The sequence below is a fragment of the Halichoerus grypus genome, chromosome 4 (assembly GCF_964656455.1).
Source record: "Halichoerus grypus chromosome 4, mHalGry1.hap1.1, whole genome shotgun sequence".
Lineage (NCBI taxonomy): Eukaryota > Metazoa > Chordata > Mammalia > Carnivora > Phocidae > Halichoerus > Halichoerus grypus.
Window position 1 is genome coordinate 57,760,283 of NC_135715.1, and position 22,264 is coordinate 57,782,546.

A 22,264-nucleotide genomic window follows, 5' to 3' on the forward strand; every position below is an offset into this window, starting at 1 on the left:
GGATTGCATTAAGATCTGCCGAGGAGCTTCTTTTTAAAATGTAGATATTACCCCTTCCTGGCATTATCAGCATTTTGGGGGTTGAGGAGAAATCTAACCTGTGTGTTAAATAAAGCTTCCGTGGGGACTCTGACATATGCTGTCTTCCAGCTAAATTAGAAGCTGTATCAGAAAGTAAAAGTTTACCTTATAAAATATAACTGAGTCATTCTAGGGATAATCTAGGCCATTGATGGTCTAGACTTGAAATTAATGAGTGGAGATTCTGAACTCTTATTACACTTAAAGACATACCACACCATTTAACAGTGCTTGTTTGAATGTACAGATTTTAGTATAATAGTTTTTTTTTTTTAATAGGATTCAAATTCTTTTTTTTTTTTTTTAAGATTTTATTTATTTGACAGAGAGGGACACAGTGAGAGAGGGAACACAAACAGGGGGAATGGGAGAGGGAGAAGCAGGCTTCCTGCAGAGCAGGGAGCCCGATGCGGGGCTCGATCCCAGGACCCCAGGATCATGACCTGAGCCAAAGGCAGACGCTTAACGACTGAGCCACCCAGGCGCCCCTAGTATAATAGTTTAACAATCAGTTTTACTATCTCCTAGTTACTTTGTAGATTTCTTTCATTGAAATTAAGTACAAAAATTAAGTTGGCATGGCTATACTGATGTGCTGAAACTAAACTGTGCCCTTAGAACCTTACGTTACCTTTACCTGTCATTAGTGTTGTGTCCATATTTGGCCAACCCTTATTTTAAGGCTTCAGGACAAGAATGACCAAGGGATTTCCAAAGCCAGAGCAGGTGCAGAAATAGTAAATGTTCATATCAATAAAAACTGATTGCAAGGAGCCTAGACCCAAGCCAATAGGCCTATTCCTACTGACTCAGATCTAGTTCAGTTTGAGATTGGAAACTTTAAGGATTATGAAATTCTGAGAACTCAAGAGTATGTCCACCTAGAGGTGGAAGCAGCAAAGCCCAAGACCAGTGAAATTCCTCAGTAATGTTGGTTTAAGTTTCTAAGTTTGTTTTATTTTCTTGAAAGCAAGTCAGTGTCTAGTCATTAAATAATTTTTGACACAAAACTTTGGCACTATGAATAGGTTAAACCTGCTGCAATATTTGCTGTCGTGGAATAATGTAAATAGGTAAAGGGTACTAATTAGATTCCCAAAGGTAAAAATCTGGTGATTTTGATTCTCTGGTAGAGAGGCCCTGGTTAAGGCAGGAATTATTTGAAAAAAATGACTTTTCTTATGATTATTTAATCATAGGGTATGTGTTTTTGTTCTTTTTACTTTTTTACAAATTCTTATTGTCAGCATTATTAATAGATAATTGATGATTCCTCACTTCAGCATGGCAAGCGTGTTTATTCCTCACCTTTGAACTCTCATCCATCCGTCTTGTGCTTTTCTGCTCAGTCATAACCCTCTACTCCTTCCAAGTTTGACAGAACATCCTTGATATTTTCATCATATTCAGACATGCTAGTTTCCTTTCATAAGCTTTCATACCCCATTCCTCTTTTAATGTCCATTTCTCACACTGTATTGGTTCCCTTTATAATATTAATTCTGCCTACTGTATGATTTTTATTCATTTTGCAAATATTCATTATAGATTTTCTTATACTTTCAGTTAGAATAAGATCTCTTCTTTGGATTAGGAACAGTAACTTTCCCACAACATTTAGGGTAAATTATACAAATAATGACTCTGCAACACGATTGTATCGTGATTGTTAGAACAGAGGACGCTCTCATTGGATATACTTGCTGTGGCTATTGAAGCTAGTACTGATGGGAGTGGACTTTTGACTCCTGTAATATTTCATTTAGAAAAATGGCTATCTTAGTTGAATTGCATAAATTTTGCCTTCGCCCTTGGAGCTGCCTACCCAGAGCAAATATGTCAAACATCTTCAAGTAAACCCTAACCCAGTTTTAGAATTCTTGGCTAATTTTGAGTTGGGAATTCCTTTTTTTGAACAGTATTTTAAAATTAATACAAGTGCAAAATATAATATATTTTGTGAATTACATTTTAAAAAAAGACTTTAAATAATATCCAATACCACAAAATAACTTAATTTGAAATAAAGAAAAGAGGATCTACCCAAATTGATATACTTCTCATTGTTTTTGAAAAAGTTGATGAAGATATCAATTTAGAAAATACTTTTAAAAATACATTTTAGGGTACATAGTTGTTTGAAATATTTGTGTGTGTAAAGTTGTATATAATTGACGTAATAATATTACTACCTTAAAGTTTTCAAGTTCTTAAAAATATCTGCTTTTAGTCTATAATATAACAAAGGGATTGCTGTTTTGAGAGACTTAAAAAATTGCTGTAAATGATCACTTTTAATGAAAATCTAGTTAGAATTTTGGGCCTCTTTTGCATAATTTCTAATATTTATCACGCATGTTTTTCAAAAACAGTGCTTCTAACTAAACATTGCTCAAACTGATTATAATATAAATTATCTAACTTTGTCAAAATTTGATTCATAGTTCATCATTGTATTGTTTTGGTATTTATTATACCAAACAGTTACCCTGGAAAGGAAACTAATATTTTATATAAGCTCTCACTGCTTGGTAAATTATATAATTATGTTAAGCAAATATTGTGAAAGTTGTAGATAGTCATCTCTGATTAAATAAGTATGACTTTGTGTTGTTTTCTGCTAGAAGAATGATTATCGGGCACATTTCACTTTATTTAATAGTGTGTAATTCCAGGATTAGCCTTGGTAAAATTAATTCATGCACTTGTTTTATTGCCGCTGTCTTTTATACTAAGAAATTAATGAAAATTATAGTATAGTCAGTGGATAAGAGCTCAGACTCTGGAGGCTGGCTGCCTAAGTTCAAATCCTTTTGTTAGCCTCATTTTCTCTATCTCTCAAGTGGGGATAGTATACCCATAGGATTTTGTAAAAATTAATGTGTACACGCAGTAAGCATTTCCTAAATGATAGCTATTGTTAATAACAGATGTTAGTATAGATTTCTTTTTCAGTATATTCTTTGGATAAAGATGGAAAACAATAGTTAAATTAATAAAATGTTTTTTGTAAGTCATACTCTAATACTTGTTCTAGGAAGCTGCTCTATTCCTTCTTTATTTTTAAAAAATAGCTTAAGAGAGTTTTGGTTTTTATATTTATAAGCTTCGAATGTTACTCTCCTACACCCTGAAAATAATTTTAGTGCATAACATAGTATATAGTATGCAGTCATAATTTACTAAAATAGTTAAGCTTTGTGATCCATAAAATGAATAATGATAACACTTAATTCACAGATTTATTTTGGGGATTACATGAGATAATACATTTGAATTAACTTTGTAAATTGAAAGTGCTTTAATTCTCATCTAAGCAAACCATAAAAGTGATATCTCATTCCGTTTTGCCAAATGTATCTTAAATTAACTAACTTTCATTATCAGTTTAGTGTTCAGTGCCTCAAAGGGCAAATTTCATAGTAGGGCCAATGCAAGTACAAGTGAATGCCTCCTTAAATTTTGCATCCAAGGCACCTCTCTTGCTGTACTCTAATCCTGGCCCTGTTTTATACTGCTTATACACATTTTTCTCTTGGAGAGAAGATAGGCTGAAAGACATTTTGGTTGATAGCATGCTACTGCTGAAATAAAAATAACCCAGAGTATACTAGTAATTTCATATTTTCAGTTCTGCTTACAGTGAAGCTAAGGACTTAAGTAAGTTAGTGAATAGTAGGCTTTTCTGTTTTAAATTTCAGGTCAGTTGCATTAATTCCTGAGTTATATGCATACGACTTGCTCTCACTGGACTTGGTACTAAACCTGCCTGGTACATTCTTCATGCATGTTGGAGCTAGGCAGTTGGAAATTGATAGGAAATTCTGCCACTTGAAACAGGGCTAAGGCAGTATGGGTAATGGTGACCTCTATCACCTGGAATACATTCCTGAAAGCAAACAATAAATCATTTAGTTATTCAGCAAATATTTGTAAAACCCCAATTCTAGGCTAGGAATGTATATAATAGGAAGCAAGACACAGTTGAACTAGCTATTTCCATATTAGTGATTTATGACAAGAAAAATCTCTATCCTAAAATATAGTTGCTATTGTAATAGATGTCCCATTTCTCTTAGATTATTCAAACTTTTAAGCATGGTCTTTATAATTTTGGATCATCAGGCAGCTATTGTCCTTTTTCTCTAGCAGCCTCTCCATTACTGCACCACCACTTTAGTACCAGTAGCCTCTTTTTATTTCCTAAAATAACACCAGTTTCTCAGCACATTTTCTTTCATTTTGGGAGACTCTGCCTCTTGGTCCTCTCAAAGCACAGCCTCTTTTTCTTCCTTCAAGCCTTAGCGTCCATGTTACCTTCTCACATACATCTTCCTGGAACCACCCCTGAGGGTCTCCATTTGTATTCTTCATAAGAAATTCTGTCGTTTCATAGAATTTTTCTGAATCTGTCATTACCTACTTATTTCCTTGTTTGTTTATTGTCTGCCTCTTCCCGTTGGACTCTGAGCACCATGTGGGGAGGAGCCGTATCTGTTCCTGGTACATAGGAAGTATTCAGTAAATGTTTGATGTTTAGTGGATATGGTTTTTACAGACAAAACTAATTTTTAGTTTTGCTGTAGGTTGCCTAAGTGCTCCACTGTACTTCACTTTGAAAAAAATGTCTTCTAAATAATAGGCATTCTGAAATAATTTTCATGTTTTTATTTTCTTTGTTTAAGGTACACATACATACATGTTTGACTAATGCTTACAGGAAAAAGATGGGGGAAAGGAGTAGGTAAATATTTTATTTTTAAAGGATCTAGGGTGTATATTAAAGTGGAATTAACCTCAAAGGACTTTGAACACTTTTGCCTACTCACTTTTTTCATTTATTCAACAAATGTTTATTGAGTCCCTACTGTGTGTAGGCAGTTTTAGACATTGGGGATACTGTTGTGAACAAGATAACTGAAGGAGACAGTTAATAAACAAGTAAACAAATGAATACATAATACGATTTCAAATAGTGATCAGTACTGTGAAGAAAATAGAGCAAAGTTGGGAGTAGTAGTAAAGTGGGAATTATGACTGTCTTGGACAGGATGTTCAGAGAAGGCTTTGCCGAGGAGATGCTATTTGAGGAGACAGCGTGAATAATGGAGTGGGTTGAGTCATGGGAAGCTCTGGTAAAGAGCATTGCAGACAGAGGAAACAGTAAATACAGAAACTGAGACAGGGAGAATCATGCTGTGTTCAAGGAACAGAAAGATTACCAGTACGGCAGGAGTAAGTAAGGAGGAAAGTAGTAGAAAGTGAGGCCTGAGAGGGGGCCAGATCTCAAGGGGCCCTGGCTTAGTAAGCCAGGATAAAGAGTTTGGATTTATTCTAGTGTAGATGGGAAGTCATTGGAGGGTTTTGAGTAGTGGGGAGGGCGTGGGGAGTAGTTTATCAGCTTTATTGGGAAGAACTGAGAGGCAGCAAGAGTGGAAGTATGAGAACCAGTTGGAAGATGCCTTTGTGGTAGTGTAGACAAGAGATAGTAAAGGCTTAGACTATAGTAATGTTAGAGATGATGAGAAGTTAGACTTGGGATGTATTTTGAAGTTAGAGCAACATGACTTCCCAGGATTGGATAGTGGAGTTCAAGGGAAAGAGTAAAGATGACTCCTTTTTTCTTTGGACAACTGTATATAAGGAATGATAATGATGTGGGAAAAACTAGAAAAGAGCAGCAGTTTTTTGGTGGTAGAGGATTGTTAAAGTTTATTTTAGACATAGACATCAATTGAACAAGTTGAGTTAGGTGGAAGAGGACAGATGCCTCTGAAATGATTCTTCAGGTCCATTGATATCTGGCAATCGGGGGATTGTTTATAATTATTACTTTCTACCATAGAGCGTCTTACAGAGTAGACAACAAATATTGGGTGGATGGATGGAATGTATGAATATATGAGGTGGACCTTCATACATTTGAACAGATACATTGTCCTTTGTATAAAGGCATTTATTTAGATGTATTAAGTAAGAACTTAACCATAATAATTTCAAATGTTTACATAACACTTACTCTGTGCCCGGCTCTGTCGTAAATGCTTAACACGTATTATTAATTCACTTAATTCTCACAATATTGTGATTTAAGTATTGTCATTAGTATCTACACTTTACAGTTGAGAAAAGAGAGTCATAATGAAGTTAAGCAACTATTCAAAGTCATGCAACCAATAAGGGCCAGGATGTGAACCCATGTCATGTGGCTCCAGAGTCTCACACCTGTCCACGGCACTATACTTCCTCCCATTATCATGACATACTCATTATCATAAACTTATATCTATATATCTGTGTGACTACTTGGGTTGGGGGAGATGAAGTAATAAAAGTGATACTTGAGTGAAACATAAAGACTATTGGTAAAAAATGCTACCTTAATCCTTGGAGGAGGCTAATCTGAAGAGGAAGTAAAATGCCTGATTAGTAGCATACCTAAATCCTATAAAGGCTCAGGTTTACTTGCATTTCTTTGTCTTTTTTTTTTTTTAATTTTTTTAATGAACATATAATGTATTATTTGTTTCAGGGGTACAGGTCTGTGATTCATCAGTCTTACACAATTCACAGCACTCCCCACAAAACATACCCTCCCTAGTGTCCATCACCCAGCCACCCCATCCCTCCTATCCCCTCCACTCCAGCAACCCTCAGTTTGTTTCCTAAGATTAAGAGTCGCTTATGGTTTGTCTCCCTCTCTGGTTTCATCTTGTTTCATTTTTTCCTTCTTTATGAGCCTTAGGGTCTCTTAAAATGTCATAGAGAGAAAAATGGAAATAGGCCACTTCTGCTGAATATATGTGGGTTTACACCCACACTATTTTAGTTAAATAAATATTTTTTTATTATGTTGTTAGTCACCATACAATACATCATTAGTTTTTGATGTAGTGATCCATGATTCATTGTTTTCATATAACACCCAGTGCTCCATGCAGTACGTGCCCTCCTTAATACCCATCACCGGGCTAACCCATCCCCCCACCCCCGTCCCCTCTAAAACCCCCAGTTTGGAGTCTCGGAGTCCATAGTCTCTCATGGTTCATCTCTCCCTCCAATTTCCTCCCCTTCATTTTTCCCTTCCTTCTCCTAATGTCCTCCATGCTATTCCCTATGTTCCACAAATAAGTGAAACCATATGATAATTGACTTTCTCTGCTTGACTTATTTCACTTAGCGTAATCTTCTCCAGTCCCATCCATGTTGATGTAAAAGTTGGGTATTCATCCCTTCTGATGGCTGAGTATTATTCCATTGTATATGGAACACATCTTCTTTATTCATTCGTCTGTTGAAGAGCATCTATAATTTTGTATATAATTTGTCAGTACCTAGAAAATGTAAAACACTGACTATGACATCCATGCATTAGCTGGTGTTGTTAGCATTACTTTACTCTGATGAAAGCGCTTACTTAGATTGCACTTCAGAGTGCCCTTAATGAAAGGAAAGAATAGGAAAGAATTACTTGATAATAAAAATTACATCATATGGCGCCTGGGTGTCTCAGTCAGTTAACCGTCTGCCTTCTGCTCAGGTCATGATCCCAGGGTCCTGGGATCAAGTCTCACATCAGGCTCCCTGTTCAGTGGGGAGTGTGCTTCTGCCTCTGCCCCCCGCCCCCATTCATTCTCTCTCTCTCTCTCTCTCACAAAAATAAATAAAAAATCTTTTAAAAAATTACATTATGGGGGTTATAGAAAAAACTCCAATATTGTTTATTTTTTAAAGATTTAGCTTAACTTAGTTTATTGTGGTTTTAGTCAAACAGAAATTTTTTTTCTTTATCATTTCTGGGTTTTGATCAAACCCACAAAGTCCTTCCTTATCAAGAAGTTGTAAAGATACTGTATTTATTTCTAATAATTTTTAAATTTTGTTTTTTAATATAAGTAATTCATTTTCTATATATTGTGAAAGTATAATGATCTCTTCCTTTCAAATTGCTAAGTTTTTCAACACTTCATTGAATGGACTATTCTTAATATTTTTACAAAATCTACTTATTTTCTACATTGCTTTGTATATTTACTTACTGTTGTGCCACTTTCCCTTTTGATATAAACCCAGCAGCTTGGCAATCTGTCTGTTTTCTTGTTGTTCTTAGTTCATGGATTAAAAAAGTAAAACAGGGGCACCTGGGTGGCTCAGTCGTTAAGCATCTGCCTTCAGCTCAGGTCATGATCCCAGGGTCCTGGGATCGAGCCCCGCATCAGGCTCCCTGCTCAGCGGGAAGCCTGCTTCTCCCACTCCCCCTGCTTGTGTTCCCTCTCTCGCTGTGTCTCTCTCTGTCAAATAAATAAATAAAATCTTTAAAAAAATAAAAAAATAAAAAATAAAAAAGTAAAACATGTAAGGGCCCCCTTTTTATGAACTTGTAAGCTGTCGCCTCCAGAAAATTATAAATTTTGAATCAGTATTTTAGTGACTTTTACTGCCGGTCTTATGTTTTTGTAAATGATATTTTAAAAATTAGATACTTTCAAACTTTTTGCTTGATATATAGAAGTGTAATTATTTTTCATATTGTGAATAATGGTATTGTCACTTTTTTCATTTAATACTTTAATCTTATATTTCTTTTCCTTGTTGAGCTAGCTGGAACCTCACATACAGTGTTGAATAGAAAGATTGATAATAGGCATCCTTTTGTTGTCTCTGATTTTTTAAGGGCAATGCTTGTAATGTTTCACCATTACATTGTTTGCTATGGGTTTTGGTATGTTTGTATATGCCATTTATCAAATTAGGAAGTACCTTGCCATTCCTGGTTGAATTAAGTTTGCTCTTTCTTCCTTCCTTCCTTCCTTCCTTCCTTGCTTGCTTCCTTCCTTCCTTCCTTCCTTCCTTCCTCCCTCCCTCCCTTCCTTTCCTTTCCTTTCCTTTCCTTTTAATTACAAATGGGTTTTAAAATGAGAACTTATTCCTTCATTGATTTTGATAAGATTTTTCACCCTTGACTTACTTATTAGCGAGGTGAATTGCATTATAGATTTTTTCATGTTGAACCAGTTTTGCAACATGAATAAACTCAACTTTGGTAATGATATATTCTCTTTTTGACACTGCTCATTTGGGTTGTTATTATTTCTTGTTTAGGATTTTTATATCTCTGTTCATGAGTGAGAATGGGCTATAATTTCCTTTTTGATGTCCTTGACAAGTTTTCGTATCACTGTTGTACTAGCCCCATAAAATGAGATCAAGAATGTTTCAACTTTTTCCATTCTCAGAAGAGTTTGAGTAAAAGTGGAATTATCTGTTCTTTGAATGGTAGATTTCACTGGTAAAACCAAAGGTGCGTGATATGCTTGATATCCTTGTAGGGAGATTGGTATTTTCACAGTGGAGAAAAGGATCTCATCTGGATTCTGAATTGCTGCTGTCAATTGTAACTAAATCTGTAGTGCTCACCATGTCAGAAAATACTATTTTGATAAATACATGGAAAAATTATACTTACCAATGTGGGTTTAATGTCATGTGGTTTCATGTAGGATTCACCTTTATTTGATCTGATTAAACAAGCAAAAGACCGAGAAGGACCAGCTGATCACCTTGAATCTGCTTGTGCTCTCAACCTTCCTCTCCAGAGTAATCACACTGCAGCGGATATGTAAGTAGAATGTATGTTATGCTCTTCATTCAACCCGCAACTAGGTTTTGAGCATGGTATAATGCAAGATCCTATATAGAAACTGTAGGGAATAGAATTTTGAATAAGATATCGGTCTTGCTTTGAAGAAGCAGGAATATAAGGCACATGACCCAAATAAAGATCAGATAAAGTGGTACAGAGTGCGGCTGAGATCACTCAGGGTTGCTATAAGGAGAATAGTTTTCATGGTGGAGATGGCAATTTAGTTAGGCCTGAAAGATGGAAAATAGGATTTCTGTATGGAAACTGGAGAGGAGAGAGGAGACACAAAGTGTTCCAAGAGTCAGAAATGGCATGAATTCCAAAGTGTAAGGCCAGGAAAGCAGGAAACATTTTCAGGGAGTACAGATCAGTGCATTTGGGGTAAAGCATAGGATAGGCGATAGGCACAGGAACTAGGGTGGGATATGAGACTAAATCAGTTGATAAGTACATGATGATGCTGATGATGATGGAAGAAGAAAGCAAATAGCTAATATTTATTGAAGGTTCACTGTGTGCTGGACAGTTGCCTAAGTACTCGAGATTCTTTTTTTTTTTCCATTTAATCTTCATAACAGCCCTGTAAGGTAGTAGATTCTGCTATCAGCCTCAGTTATCTGTAAAATAGGAATTAGAGAGATAAGGTAACTTGCCAAAAGTTAACAGAAATCAAACCCAAGCAGTCTGACCCCAAAACTCATGTTCTTAAATATTCCAGGTACTATGCCTTTCATAGAAATGTGCCTACTATTGTTTCTATTTAGTTCTGTCTAGGAATTGACATTATAATTTCCTATGATTAGTTCAGGGACTGTTTTCCAGAGATGTCCTTTCCATGCTAACTTGTACCCAAAGTATTTCTAACATATGGTGCCTCTGCCTTCACATATAAATTTGTTTGCTAGGTTATGCACTAATATAAATAAGTCAAGCCTTATCTCTTTCTTAAGTGCCAGGACGTTTTCTAGGCACTGGGAATAAAAGGCGAGTAAGATGAACTAGGTTCTTCCCCTCATAGCGCTTATATTATGGGGGAAATAAACTAATACATGATGTGTTTTTAGAGTATACTAAATTTGGGCATCTGATTGGCTCAGTCAGTAGAGCATGCCACTCTTGATCTTGGGGTTATGAGTTCAAGCCCCATGTTGGGAGTAGAGATTACTTAAAAGAAAAAAGAGAGTATACTAAGTACTATAATGGAAATAAAGTGATGTGAGAGAAACTGAGAGTGTAGGAATGTTTAGGGAAGCTTTTTCTGATAAAGTGATATTTGACCTGAGACCTCAGGGACAAGTGGATGCTGGCTAGGCACACATCTGCATCATGTACATTCCAAGCAGAGCAAACAGCAAGTACAGTGGCCCTAAGGCAGATCAAACTTAGCTGGTCCAAGGAACAGAAAGAATCCCAGTGTGGCTGGGGTTAAAGTGAGTAAGAGGAGTTTGGGGGTACAAGACGAGTTTGGAGAGGCAAACTGAGGCCAGACCCTTTAGATTCCCATGGGCCATAGGAAAGGGTTTGGATTTTAGCAGAGCAATGGGAAAGCATTAAGGTTTTAAGTAATGGTGCAGCTTGCTATACTTTGTATTTTTAAAGGGCAATTTTCTGGCTGCTATTTGAAGTGCAGGTGGGTTTGGAGGAGGACAGGGAAGAAGTAGGAAGACCAATTTGGAGAGTTTTAGTAGTCCAAGTGAGACATGTAAGTGACTTGGTCTAAGATATATCAATAGTGATAGAAAGAAATGGAATGATCTAGGATGTATTTTAGAGGAAGATTTAATAAGACTTGGCTTTGCATTGAGTTTGAGGAATTTGGAAAAGGGAGAAATCAAAAATAACTCCTAGGTTTTAGATTTAAGTAACTGGATGTAATGTGGAGTTGTTTATTGAGCTGGGAAAAACAGAGGGAAGAAATCAAGAGCTCCCCTTTGGCCTTCTTAAGTTTGAGATTCAAGCAGTGATGTTCTATAGGTTGTTGAATATTTGTACCTAGAACTCCAGGGAGACCAACTCCTGTCCAAGTTAAGTTTGTCTACAATATTGTGAATTAGTGAATTGAAGGGAAATCCAAGATTGGAAGTAGACTAGATCCTGGTACTTAAAAGATTACTTTTAATGGTGATTCCTACATGTAGTAGAAACATCCACAGTAAAGTACAAATCCTCCTTCCTGCTTAGAATTATTTCTCAACTACTAAGACAAAATTAGAGAGTAGATCGGGATTATCCTATAAAAAGCAACACAAGAGTGGTAGAATGTCAGAAATTGAGAGAGAATATTTATTAATATCTCTGTGTTGATTTATGTCTGATATATTTAGTATATAGGTATAAATCTTCCTGACAATGTATCTGAATACTAGAATTCTGTACTAGGTGGTATTTGTTTTATCATATATATGAGCCACAGTTATCAATGAAACATTTTTAAGAGGAAAATCAGAAATATGAAAATACTATTTTGGTATCAATAACTTATTCTTTTAACCTGGAATTATTTTATGATCTCAATCTCACTATAATTATTAAAGTTGAACATATATACATATGCAGCTATCTTTTTATCAATAAATCAGTAACTCTCAGAAACAACCATTCATTAAAATAGTTAGAAATGATAATGACAAGCTTAGTTTTCCTATTAGGCTGTATCTTTTCCAGCTTGTGTTTAAATAGCTTGCTGAAACTGGTACAGCCACTCTAGCAAACAGTACAGAGGTTCCTCAGAAAGTTACAAATAGAACTACCCTATGATCCAGCAATTGCACTACTAGGTATTTACCCAAAGGACACAAAAATAGAGATATGAAGAGGCACATGCAGCACTATCAACAACAGCCAGCCTATGGAAAGAGCCCAAATGTCCATCCATTGATGCATGGATAAAGATGATGTGGTGTATATATATACAATGGAATATTATGCAGTCATAAAAAAAAGAATGAAATCTTGCCAATTGCAGTGACATGGAGCTAGAGTGTATTGTGCTAAGCAAAATAAGTCAGTCAGAGAAAGACAAATGCCGTATGATTTCACTCATATGTAGAATTAAGAAACAAAACAGATGAACATAGGGTAAGGGGTAAAAAAAAAAAGAGAGAGAGAGGAAACAAACCATAAGAGACTCTTAATGATTGAGAACAAACTGAGGGGTGATGGAGGGAGGTGGGTGGGGAATGGGCTAGATGGGTGATGGGCATTAAAGAGGGCACTTGTTGTGATGAGCACTGGGTGTTGTATGTAAGTGATGAGTCACTGAATTCTACTCCTGAAACCAGTACAGCACCGTATGTTAAATAACTAGAATTTAAATAAAAATTTTAAAAAATCATTTGCTGAGAGAAGGAATTTGGTATAGAAAAACAGATTAAATAGATATGTTTGGATGCATGTGTACATCTGTGTGTGTGTGTGTGTGTGAGAGAGAGAGAGAGAGAGAGAAGCAGAGAGAGAGACTGTTAGGGAACTTCAAATGAAGGCTTTTTCTTTGAATATGTCTAGGTATCTTTCTCCTGTAAGATCCCCAAAGAAAAAAGGATCAACTATACGTGTAAATTCTACTGCAAACACAGAGGCACAAGCAACCTCAGCCTTCCAGACTCAGAAGCCATTGAAATCTACCTCCCTTTCACTTTTTTACAAGAAAGGTTAGTAGATGATTATTTTCCAGAAGAAGGACTCTGGAACCTGGCGGTGACTGGGTTCAAATCAGGACTCTTCTGCTTACTAGGTGTGACCTTGGCAAAGTCACTTAATATCTCTATGCCTCAGTTTCTTCATCTATAAAGTGGAAATGATAATAATAATAATCTATTTTGTAATGATAATAATCTACCTTACAAGGTTTTTGAGTTAATTAAATGAATTAATACATAAAATGCTTCAAACAGTGCCTAGCACATAGTTAGCACTCAGGTGTTGTTATTGTTGCTGCCGCTGCTTTTGTTGGGCTTTCAAATTTATGTTTGGAAATATTTACCCCTGACATGACTCTTGCTGTGCAGGTGTGTATGTAGAGTTAAAATTGTACGGTGTGCTGTAGTCTAATGCAGGCACATTTCCTGGTAATTAGGTTGTGCAGCCTTCTCTGATTATGTGTGTATGAGGTGGAGCAGGGGTGTATGTGTATATACAGCTGACCCTTGAACAGTGTGGGGATTAGGCATGCTGATCGCCCCATGCAGTCAAAAATCCACATATAACTTTTTGACTCCCCAGAAACTTTACTAATAGCCTACTGTTGACTAGAAGCCTTACCAACAGCATAAACAATTGATTAACACATATTTTATGTTATATGTATTATATACTATACCCCTTACAATAAAGTAAGCCAGAGAGAAGAAAATGTTATTAAGAAAATCATAAGGAAAATACATTTATAGTACTGTCCTGTATTTATCGAAAAAAAATCCATGTATAAGTGGACCCTCTTAGTTCAAACCCATGTTGTCTAAGAGTCAGCTGTATGTGCAGGTGCACACCCACTGAAGCTCTCTGAAGGGACATGAAAGGCCAGATTCCTCTGTGAGAAATCTTTTTTCTCATTTTATCCAAGTCAGAAATATACTGAGTTTTACAGGCATGTTGTACGAAAACTGTTAAGTTAGAGCAGTGTTTCCAGAGTGTGGTCCTCAACCAGCAGAATCCACCTTACCTGGAAAGTTGTAGAAAGGAAAATTTTTGTTTAGGACCCATCTTAGAACTAGTCAATCAGAAACTCTAGGATGAAGTGCAAAAAAAAAAAAAAAATCCTTATTTTAATAAAACTTCAAAGCAAATCTGATGCATGCTAAAGTGAGAACCACTGGGATAGTTAACTAAAAAATTCTGATTACTTTATGCAAGTCTTTGAAAGGTACATTTAAAACAAGAGTCATTATATTTAAAGTAGAAGGAAAAAAATTAAATTTTGTGGATTCCTTTTCTCCAGACCTATATCCCAGTAGTATTTTTATAGACTTTCTAAATAAATCTTATGTTAGTATTCAAGTATTATTTTGCCTTCTACATACCTAGCTCTGTACTAAGACTAGGGATTATTTATTCTTAAAGAAAATAGTGGTAGAGGTGAGGTTACTGTTAAAATGCTGTTTACTCTTGGTGGGAATGCAAACTGGTGCAGTCACTCTAGAAAACAGTATGAAGGTTCCTCAAAAAGTTAAAAATAGAGCTACCCTGCAATCCAGCAATTGCACAACTAGGTATTTACCCAAAGGATACAAAAATACTAATTTGAAGGGATACATGCACCCCAGTGTATATAGCAGCATTATCTACAATAGCCAAACTATAGAAACAGACCAAGTGTCCATTGATTGATGAATAGGTAAGAAAGATGCGGTATAAATATGTAATGGAATATTACCCAGCCATAAAAATGAATGAAATCTTGCCATTTACAATGATGTGAATGGAGCTAGAGTATTATGCTAGGTGAAATTAGTCAGTCAGAGAAAGACAAATACGATATGATCTCACTCATATGTGAAATTGAAGAAACAAAACAGATGAACATAGGGGAAGAAAAAAGGGAAAACCAAGAGACAGACTCTTACCTATGGAGAGCAAACTGATGGTTACCAGAGCGGGAGGTGGGTGAAATAGGTGATGGGGATTAAGGAGGGCACTTGTGATGAGCACTGGGTGTTGTATGGAAATGATGAATCACTAAATTCTACACCTGAAACTAATATTACACTGTATGTTAACTAACTGGACTTTTAAATAAAAACTTGAAAAAAACAAAAAAATAAAATGCTGCTTAATGGCATTGTGGTTATAACAATTTAATATTTTGAAAAATCCACTTGTAATTCAAAATGAAAATAAACATGACTAATTCCCCTTATCTCTGCAGTGTACCGACTAGCATATCTTCGACTAAATACCCTGTGTGCACGCCTTCTGTCTGACCACCCAGAACTAGAACACATCATCTGGACCCTTTTTCAGCACACACTGCAAAATGAGTATGAACTCATGAAAGACAGGCATTTGGATCAGGTAAGAAAATAATGCACTTCACCTCTCTTCTCCTACTTATTTGTTAACTGTGTACTGATTTCTTAAAAGATTAGATTCAAATGAGAAGCTAGATCAATTTAGCAGACTTAATATATATGCATTTGTTGGCTACCTTTTATAATTTTGCTGTAATTCTTAGAGCTTTAGAGCTTGAGAGTATTTCAGTAACTTGTTTAATGACATAAAAGATCTTATTTACAAAAATCATTGAAAAACTGTTTATTGGGGGTTTTATGTTTTGTGGTAAACTAGATTTCATGTTAGTATGGAAAAAGCACGAGACTTAAGAACAAGTTGATCTAAAACAGTGCCTATTGAATGAATGAATGAACGAACTAACAAATGAATGACTTAATTTACAGAGAATGATCTCTCATATCTTCCTTTTTCTTCTCTGTATGCAGAATAATAATATTTTTTTGGTAACAGCTTATTGAGATAAAATTCACATACCATACACGCTACCCATATAAAGTGTATAATCCAGTGGTTTTTAGTATATTCATAGAGTTGTGCAACCATCACCAAAATCACTTTTAAAACATTTTTATCATGCCAAAAAGAAATGCCATACCCTTCAACATTCACCTCCTGTTCCCCTACTTCCTCCAGACCCAGGCAACACTGATCTTTATATGTCTGTAGATTTGTCTGTTTCGGGACATTTTATATAAATGGAATGATATAATATGTTGTCTTTTGTGCCTGGCTTCTTTAACTTAGTGTGTAATGTTTTCATTGTTCATCTGTGTTATACCTTGTATCAGTACTTCATTCCTTTTATTGCCAAATAATATTACATTGTATGGATATACCACATCATATTTATCTGTTCATCATTTGGTGTACATTTGTTTTCTTCTTTTTGGCTATTATGAATAATGTTGCTATGAACATTTATGTACAAGTTTTGTGTGGATATATGTTTCCAGTTCTCTTGGATATATACCTAGAAGTAGAATTGCCAGGTCATATGATAACTCTATGTCTAACCTTTGAGGACTGGCCAGATTGTTTTCCAATATATCCACACCATTCTGCATTTCTACCAGCAGTGTATGAGTTTCCAGTTTCTCCACACCCTCACCAGTGTCTTATTTGCTTTTTTGATTATAATCATCCTAGTATAGAGTGGTATCTCTTTATGGTTTTAATTTGAATTTCCCTGATGGCTAATGATAATGATTGAGAATCTTTTCTTTTCTTTTTTTTTTTTTTTTTTAAAGATTTTATTTATTTATTTGAGACAGAATGAGAGAGAGAGAGAGAGCACATGAGAGGGGGGAGGGTCAGAGGGAGAAGCAGGCTCCCTGCCGAGCAGGGAGCCCGATGCGGGACTCGATCCAGGGACTCCAGGATCATGACCTGAGCCGAAGGCAGTCACTTAACCAACTGAGCCACCCAGGCGCCCGATTGAGAATCTTTTCATGTGCTTATTGGCCATTTATATATCTTCTTCAGAGAAATATCTACTCAGATCATTTGCATATTTTTAAATTGAGTTGTGTATTTATTATTGAGTTATAAGTGTTCTTTATGTAATCTACATAAAAGTCCCTTATTTTATATGATTTGCAAATGTTTTCTCCAGTTCTCTGAGTTGTCTTTCCACTTCCTTGATGGTGTCCTTTGAGGCACAAAAGTTTTTAATTTTGATCATGTTCTGTTTATTTTTTCTTTTGTTACTGCTGCTTTTGGTGTATACCTAAGAAACCATTGCCAAATCAGAGATATGAATATTTATCCTTGTTTTTCTCCAAGAGTTTTATACTTTTAGCCCTTACATTTACATTTTGATTGATTTTGAGTTAATTTTTGTGTATGGTGTGAGATAGGGGGCCTAATTTCACTCTTTGGTGTGTGAATACTACTTGTTCCAGCACCATTTCTTAAAAAGTCTTTTCTTTGTTGACAGTTGTCAAAAATCAACAAACTGTATATGTGTAAAAGTTCATTTCTGGTTTCTTAATTGTACTCCATCGATCTATATGTCTCCTCTTATGCCGGTGCAACACTGTCTTAATTACTGTAACTTTGTAGTAAATTTTGGAATATGGAAGTGTGGGGGCGCCTGGGTGGCTCAGTCAGTTAAGCATCCGACTCTTGATTTCAGCTCAGGTCATGATCTCGGGGTCATGAGATGGAGCCCCACTTGGGGCTCCATGCTCAGCAGGGAGTCTGCTTGAGATTCTCTCCCTCTGCCCCTCCCCCACTTGCACACACACTCTTGTGTGCACCCTTTCTCCCTAAAATAAATAAATAGATACATCTTTTAAAAAAAAAGGAAATAGGGAAGAAATTTTGCTCTTCTTCTTTAAGATTTGTTGTACTATTCTGAAGTTTGCATTTCCATATGAATTTTAGGATCAGCTTGTCAATTTCTGCAAAGAAGCCAACTGGGATTTTGATAGGGATTATACTGAATCATAGATCAATTTGAGGAGCTCTCTTATCTTAACAATATTAAGTATTCTAGCCCATGCACATGTGATATGATGTCTTTCCATTTATTTAGATGTTCTTTAATTTTTTTCAGTTATGTTTTAAAATTTTCAGAGTTATAGTCTTGTACTTGTTATATTAAATTTATATGCCTCAGTATTTTATTCCTTTTAACACTATCGTAAATGGAATTGTTTATTTAATTTCTTGTTTGCATTATTCATTACAAGGGTGTAGAAATACAATTAATTTTCATATATTGATCTTGTTATCCTGCAGTTTTGTTGAAGTAGTTTATCAGTTCTAATAGTTTTTAGTGGATTCCTTAAGATTTCCAATATATAAGATCATATTATCTTCAAATAGAGATAGTTTCACTTTTTCCTTTTCAATCTAGATGACTGTTATTTCATTTACTTGTCAAATTGCTCTGGTGTAGAACCTCCAAAACAATGTTGAATGAAAGTGGTGAGAAGGGGCATCCTTGTCTTGTTCCTGGTCTTAGGGGAAGGCATTCAGTCTTTCACCATTAAATGTATCGTTAGCTCTGGAGTTTTTGTATATGCCCTTTATCAAGTAGAGAAAGCTCCCATCTATTCCTAGTTGTTTTTATCATGAAAGTGGCGGTTGAATTTTGTCAGATGCTTTTTCTGTATCTATTGAGATGATCATTGTAGTTTTTCCCCTTTTATTGTGTTGATAAGTGGTATATTACATTAATTGATTTTCAGATGTTAAACCAACCTTGCATTTCAGGAATGAATCCTGCTTGGTCGTAGTATATAATACATTTGATGTGCTGCTGGATTCAGCTTGTTTCTGTTAAAGATGTTTACATCTATAATCATAAGAGATAATGGTAATTTTCCTCTGATGTCTGGTTTTAATATCAGAGTACTACTATCCTCACAGAATTAATTGGGAAGTGTTCCCTCTTCTAATTTCAGAAGAGTTTGTGAAGAATTGGTATTGATTCTTTTTTAAAGGTTTGGTAGAATTCACCAGTGAAGCCGTCTGGGCCTGAACTTTTGTTTGCAGATAGTTTTGGATTATTAATTCAAGTTCATATTTTCTGTTTCTTCTTTAGTAAGTTTTGGTGGTTTGTGTCTTTTCTTAAAATTTTCCGTTCCGTCTTAGATATCTGTTTTGTTGGTATGCAGTTGTTCATAAAGTTCCCTTATAATCCCTTTATTACTGTAAGGTCAGTAGTAATGTTCCCAATAAGAATGTTATTTTCAGCAGTGAATTAGTGTATAAGGGTATAACCTCCAAATATGTATATTTTACAAGAGTATATTTGGATGTATAAATTCTAGTAGGTTGGATTTTTAAAAGTAGGCACTCATTGCCTTATACTTTTCTACAATATAGAAAGAATATAGTGCTAAGGATTTCTAAAGAGATTAGGTATCTGAAATCAAGATTTTTGCGGAGAGGTACCTTAGGAAAAGAACTGAAGTAGGAAAAAAATGTGAGTTAGCAAAAAAGATACTAGATGGTGTTCTGAATGGGAAGAATAGTAGAATTGGGGCTGGTAGGGTGCTGAGCAAGGGATGATGAGTAGATATTCTTGGCAATTGTAGATATGAGCAAGAATGTTGCAGAGATATGAGTACTTAAATTTGGCTATAAAATTCATACAAATGAAAGTTTGATTTTTTTCAATTTGTAGGGAATCATTTCAAATCTTATTTTTACATTAAAAATAATCTCTTTATTGAAATATAACATGCATATAAAAACATCATTTATCATAGGGATACATCTTAATGCAAATTCATCAACTGAACTCATCTGTAAAACCTGCATCCAAATCAAGCACATTACCTACAATACAGACTCTCTCCTGCCCCCTTCCAAGCCCCTTACCACCATCGCCAAGTATATTCAATATTATTTTATCTGATAGTTTGAACCTTTGACACAACTGGCTTTTTTTTAAGTGCTAGTTACACAGTTAACTGATTCCAGTTTCAGCTTTTCTGGGAAAAATCTAAGTGTTCCTTAAAGTTAGGGTTATTTACAAACCAGATGATCAGTTCTAATAATCAAGATTTGACTTTTGCATTTTGTTCTTTAAACACAATTTGGAGGGGCACCTGGGTGGCTCAGTCGTTAAGCATCTGCCTTCGGCTCGGGTCATGATCCCAGGGTCCTGGGATCGAGCCCCACATCGGGCTCCATGCTCCGCAGGAGGCCTGCTTCTCCCTCTCTCACTCCCATTGCTTGTGCTCCCTCTCTCACTGTGTCTGTCTCTGTCAAATAAATAAATAAAATCTTTAAAAAAAATAAAAAATTAAAAAAAAAATAAATAAATAAACACAATTTGGGTTAAACACTTCACATCACCTTTCAAACTGAGCTCAGGATGGGAAAAGATAATCCTGTAGGAACTTAAATTTCCACTTTCTGAAACTAAAAGAAAGATAACAGTACTTTTTAGAGCACAACTATGTAACAAAATTCTGATATTTTTATATCACATTAATTTACTAGATTATGATGTGTTCCATGTATGGCATATGCAAAGTGAAGAATATAGACCTTAAATTCAAAATCATTGTAACGGCATACAAGGATCTTCCTCATGCTGTTCAGGAGGTAGGTAATCTTCCATGGTGAGGTTTTTTTTTGATATATCCATATCTATAATATGGATAACATAAGTCATTAATTAGATCATATATTCTGACCTTTTTATGTAAATTCACGTATCAATTTTTTTACCTTTGTATTACTGGTTAATTATTTGTAACTAAATTGAATTAGAAAGGTAAAGCACTTTAATATCCAAATTCATATTATAAAGTTAATAAGGAATACTGCATCCTTGCAATAAACAGGATATTTGTAATAAATTTTTACATGTATATATACTTAAAAAAAATCTGTGACATTTCACTTCTGGTAGTGCAGCTATAATCCAAACCTAAGAAGACTTTTTCAGATTATTTTTTCCTGTGTAATATGTAATTCTTACTGTTAAAAAATAATATGATCTATTAAAAAAGAAAATGTAAAGAGATTTTCATTTAACAGGTGTTTTTATTCTTCTTTCTCAGACATTCAAACGTGTTTTGATCAGAGAAGAGGAGTATGATTCCATTATAGTATTCTATAACTCGGTCTTCATGCAGAGACTGAAAACAAATATTTTGCAGTATGCTTCTACCAGGGTATGTTGGAAGTATCCTTTGGGAAAATCTAATTATAAAATGGATCTTACTAAAATATTAAAAAAATAATCTACTTTTTGTTTTTGCCCTAGCCCCCTACCTTGTCACCAATACCTCACATTCCTCGAAGCCCTTACAAGTTTTCTAGTTCACCTTTACGGATTCCTGGGGGTAACATCTATATATCACCCCTGAAGAATCCATATAAAATTTCAGAAGGTGTGCCAACGCCAACAAAAATGACTCCAAGATCAAGGTTTGTGTTTTCTCCTTAGGGAAGGGGCAAAGAGTAAGAGGGTTATTTTGATCCAAGCACAAAAATATAAAGCTTTCTTCACTTAAAAAATATTTATTTACATTAAGTGACATGATAGGAATTTGGCAGGAAAGAAAAATGATCTTTTTACTTAAGTGGGTTTACAAATTTAGTCCTCAACTTTCCTGGTTGCTGGGGTCTGTTCTTTTGTGAACAAAGAACAATTTTTGTAGTAGGTTTAAAATCACTTTCATATTTTTTGTAAGCAGCCAGTCTGCTAAGCAAAGTAGATTACTTTTGGTTAAGAATTTTTATTCTGTAGTTTTATTGAATGTCCTGTAAACTCTGTGAACCTGTTCATCTTGCTTTGTTATAAAAATGTAGATGACTGATTAAATGTAGATGACTGTAAATTAAGTCTTTAGAAGTCCATCCTAATTCTGCCTGCAGCTTCCTTACATTACCTAGGGCAGGTGTCATGTCTACTTCGGAAGGGTGCTGTGGATTAGGGAGATGATGAGTATGAAGCTGTTTTAAATTCCTAGATGAAAGGTTCTGTGCAACTACAAATCATTATATTATCTTCCACATCCAACCACAAGTGCTTTGTGGCTTTGAAGTGCTTCCATTGACTTA

At 35.2% G+C, this 22,264-nt stretch overlaps 1 protein-coding gene across 1 annotated transcript in view; it reads left to right on the top strand.

The window, feature by feature from the left end:
* RB1 (RB transcriptional corepressor 1) overlaps positions 1 to 22,264 on the top strand; it is a 152,208-nt gene that overhangs the window by 116,360 nt on the left and 13,584 nt on the right. Inside the window, 6 exon segments of the mRNA XM_078070371.1 lie at positions 9,582 to 9,700; positions 13,229 to 13,374; positions 15,588 to 15,733; positions 20,693 to 20,797; positions 21,259 to 21,372; positions 21,465 to 21,628. Coding sequence (XP_077926497.1) covers positions 9,582 to 9,700; positions 13,229 to 13,374; positions 15,588 to 15,733; positions 20,693 to 20,797; positions 21,259 to 21,372; positions 21,465 to 21,628 — 794 coding nt within the window.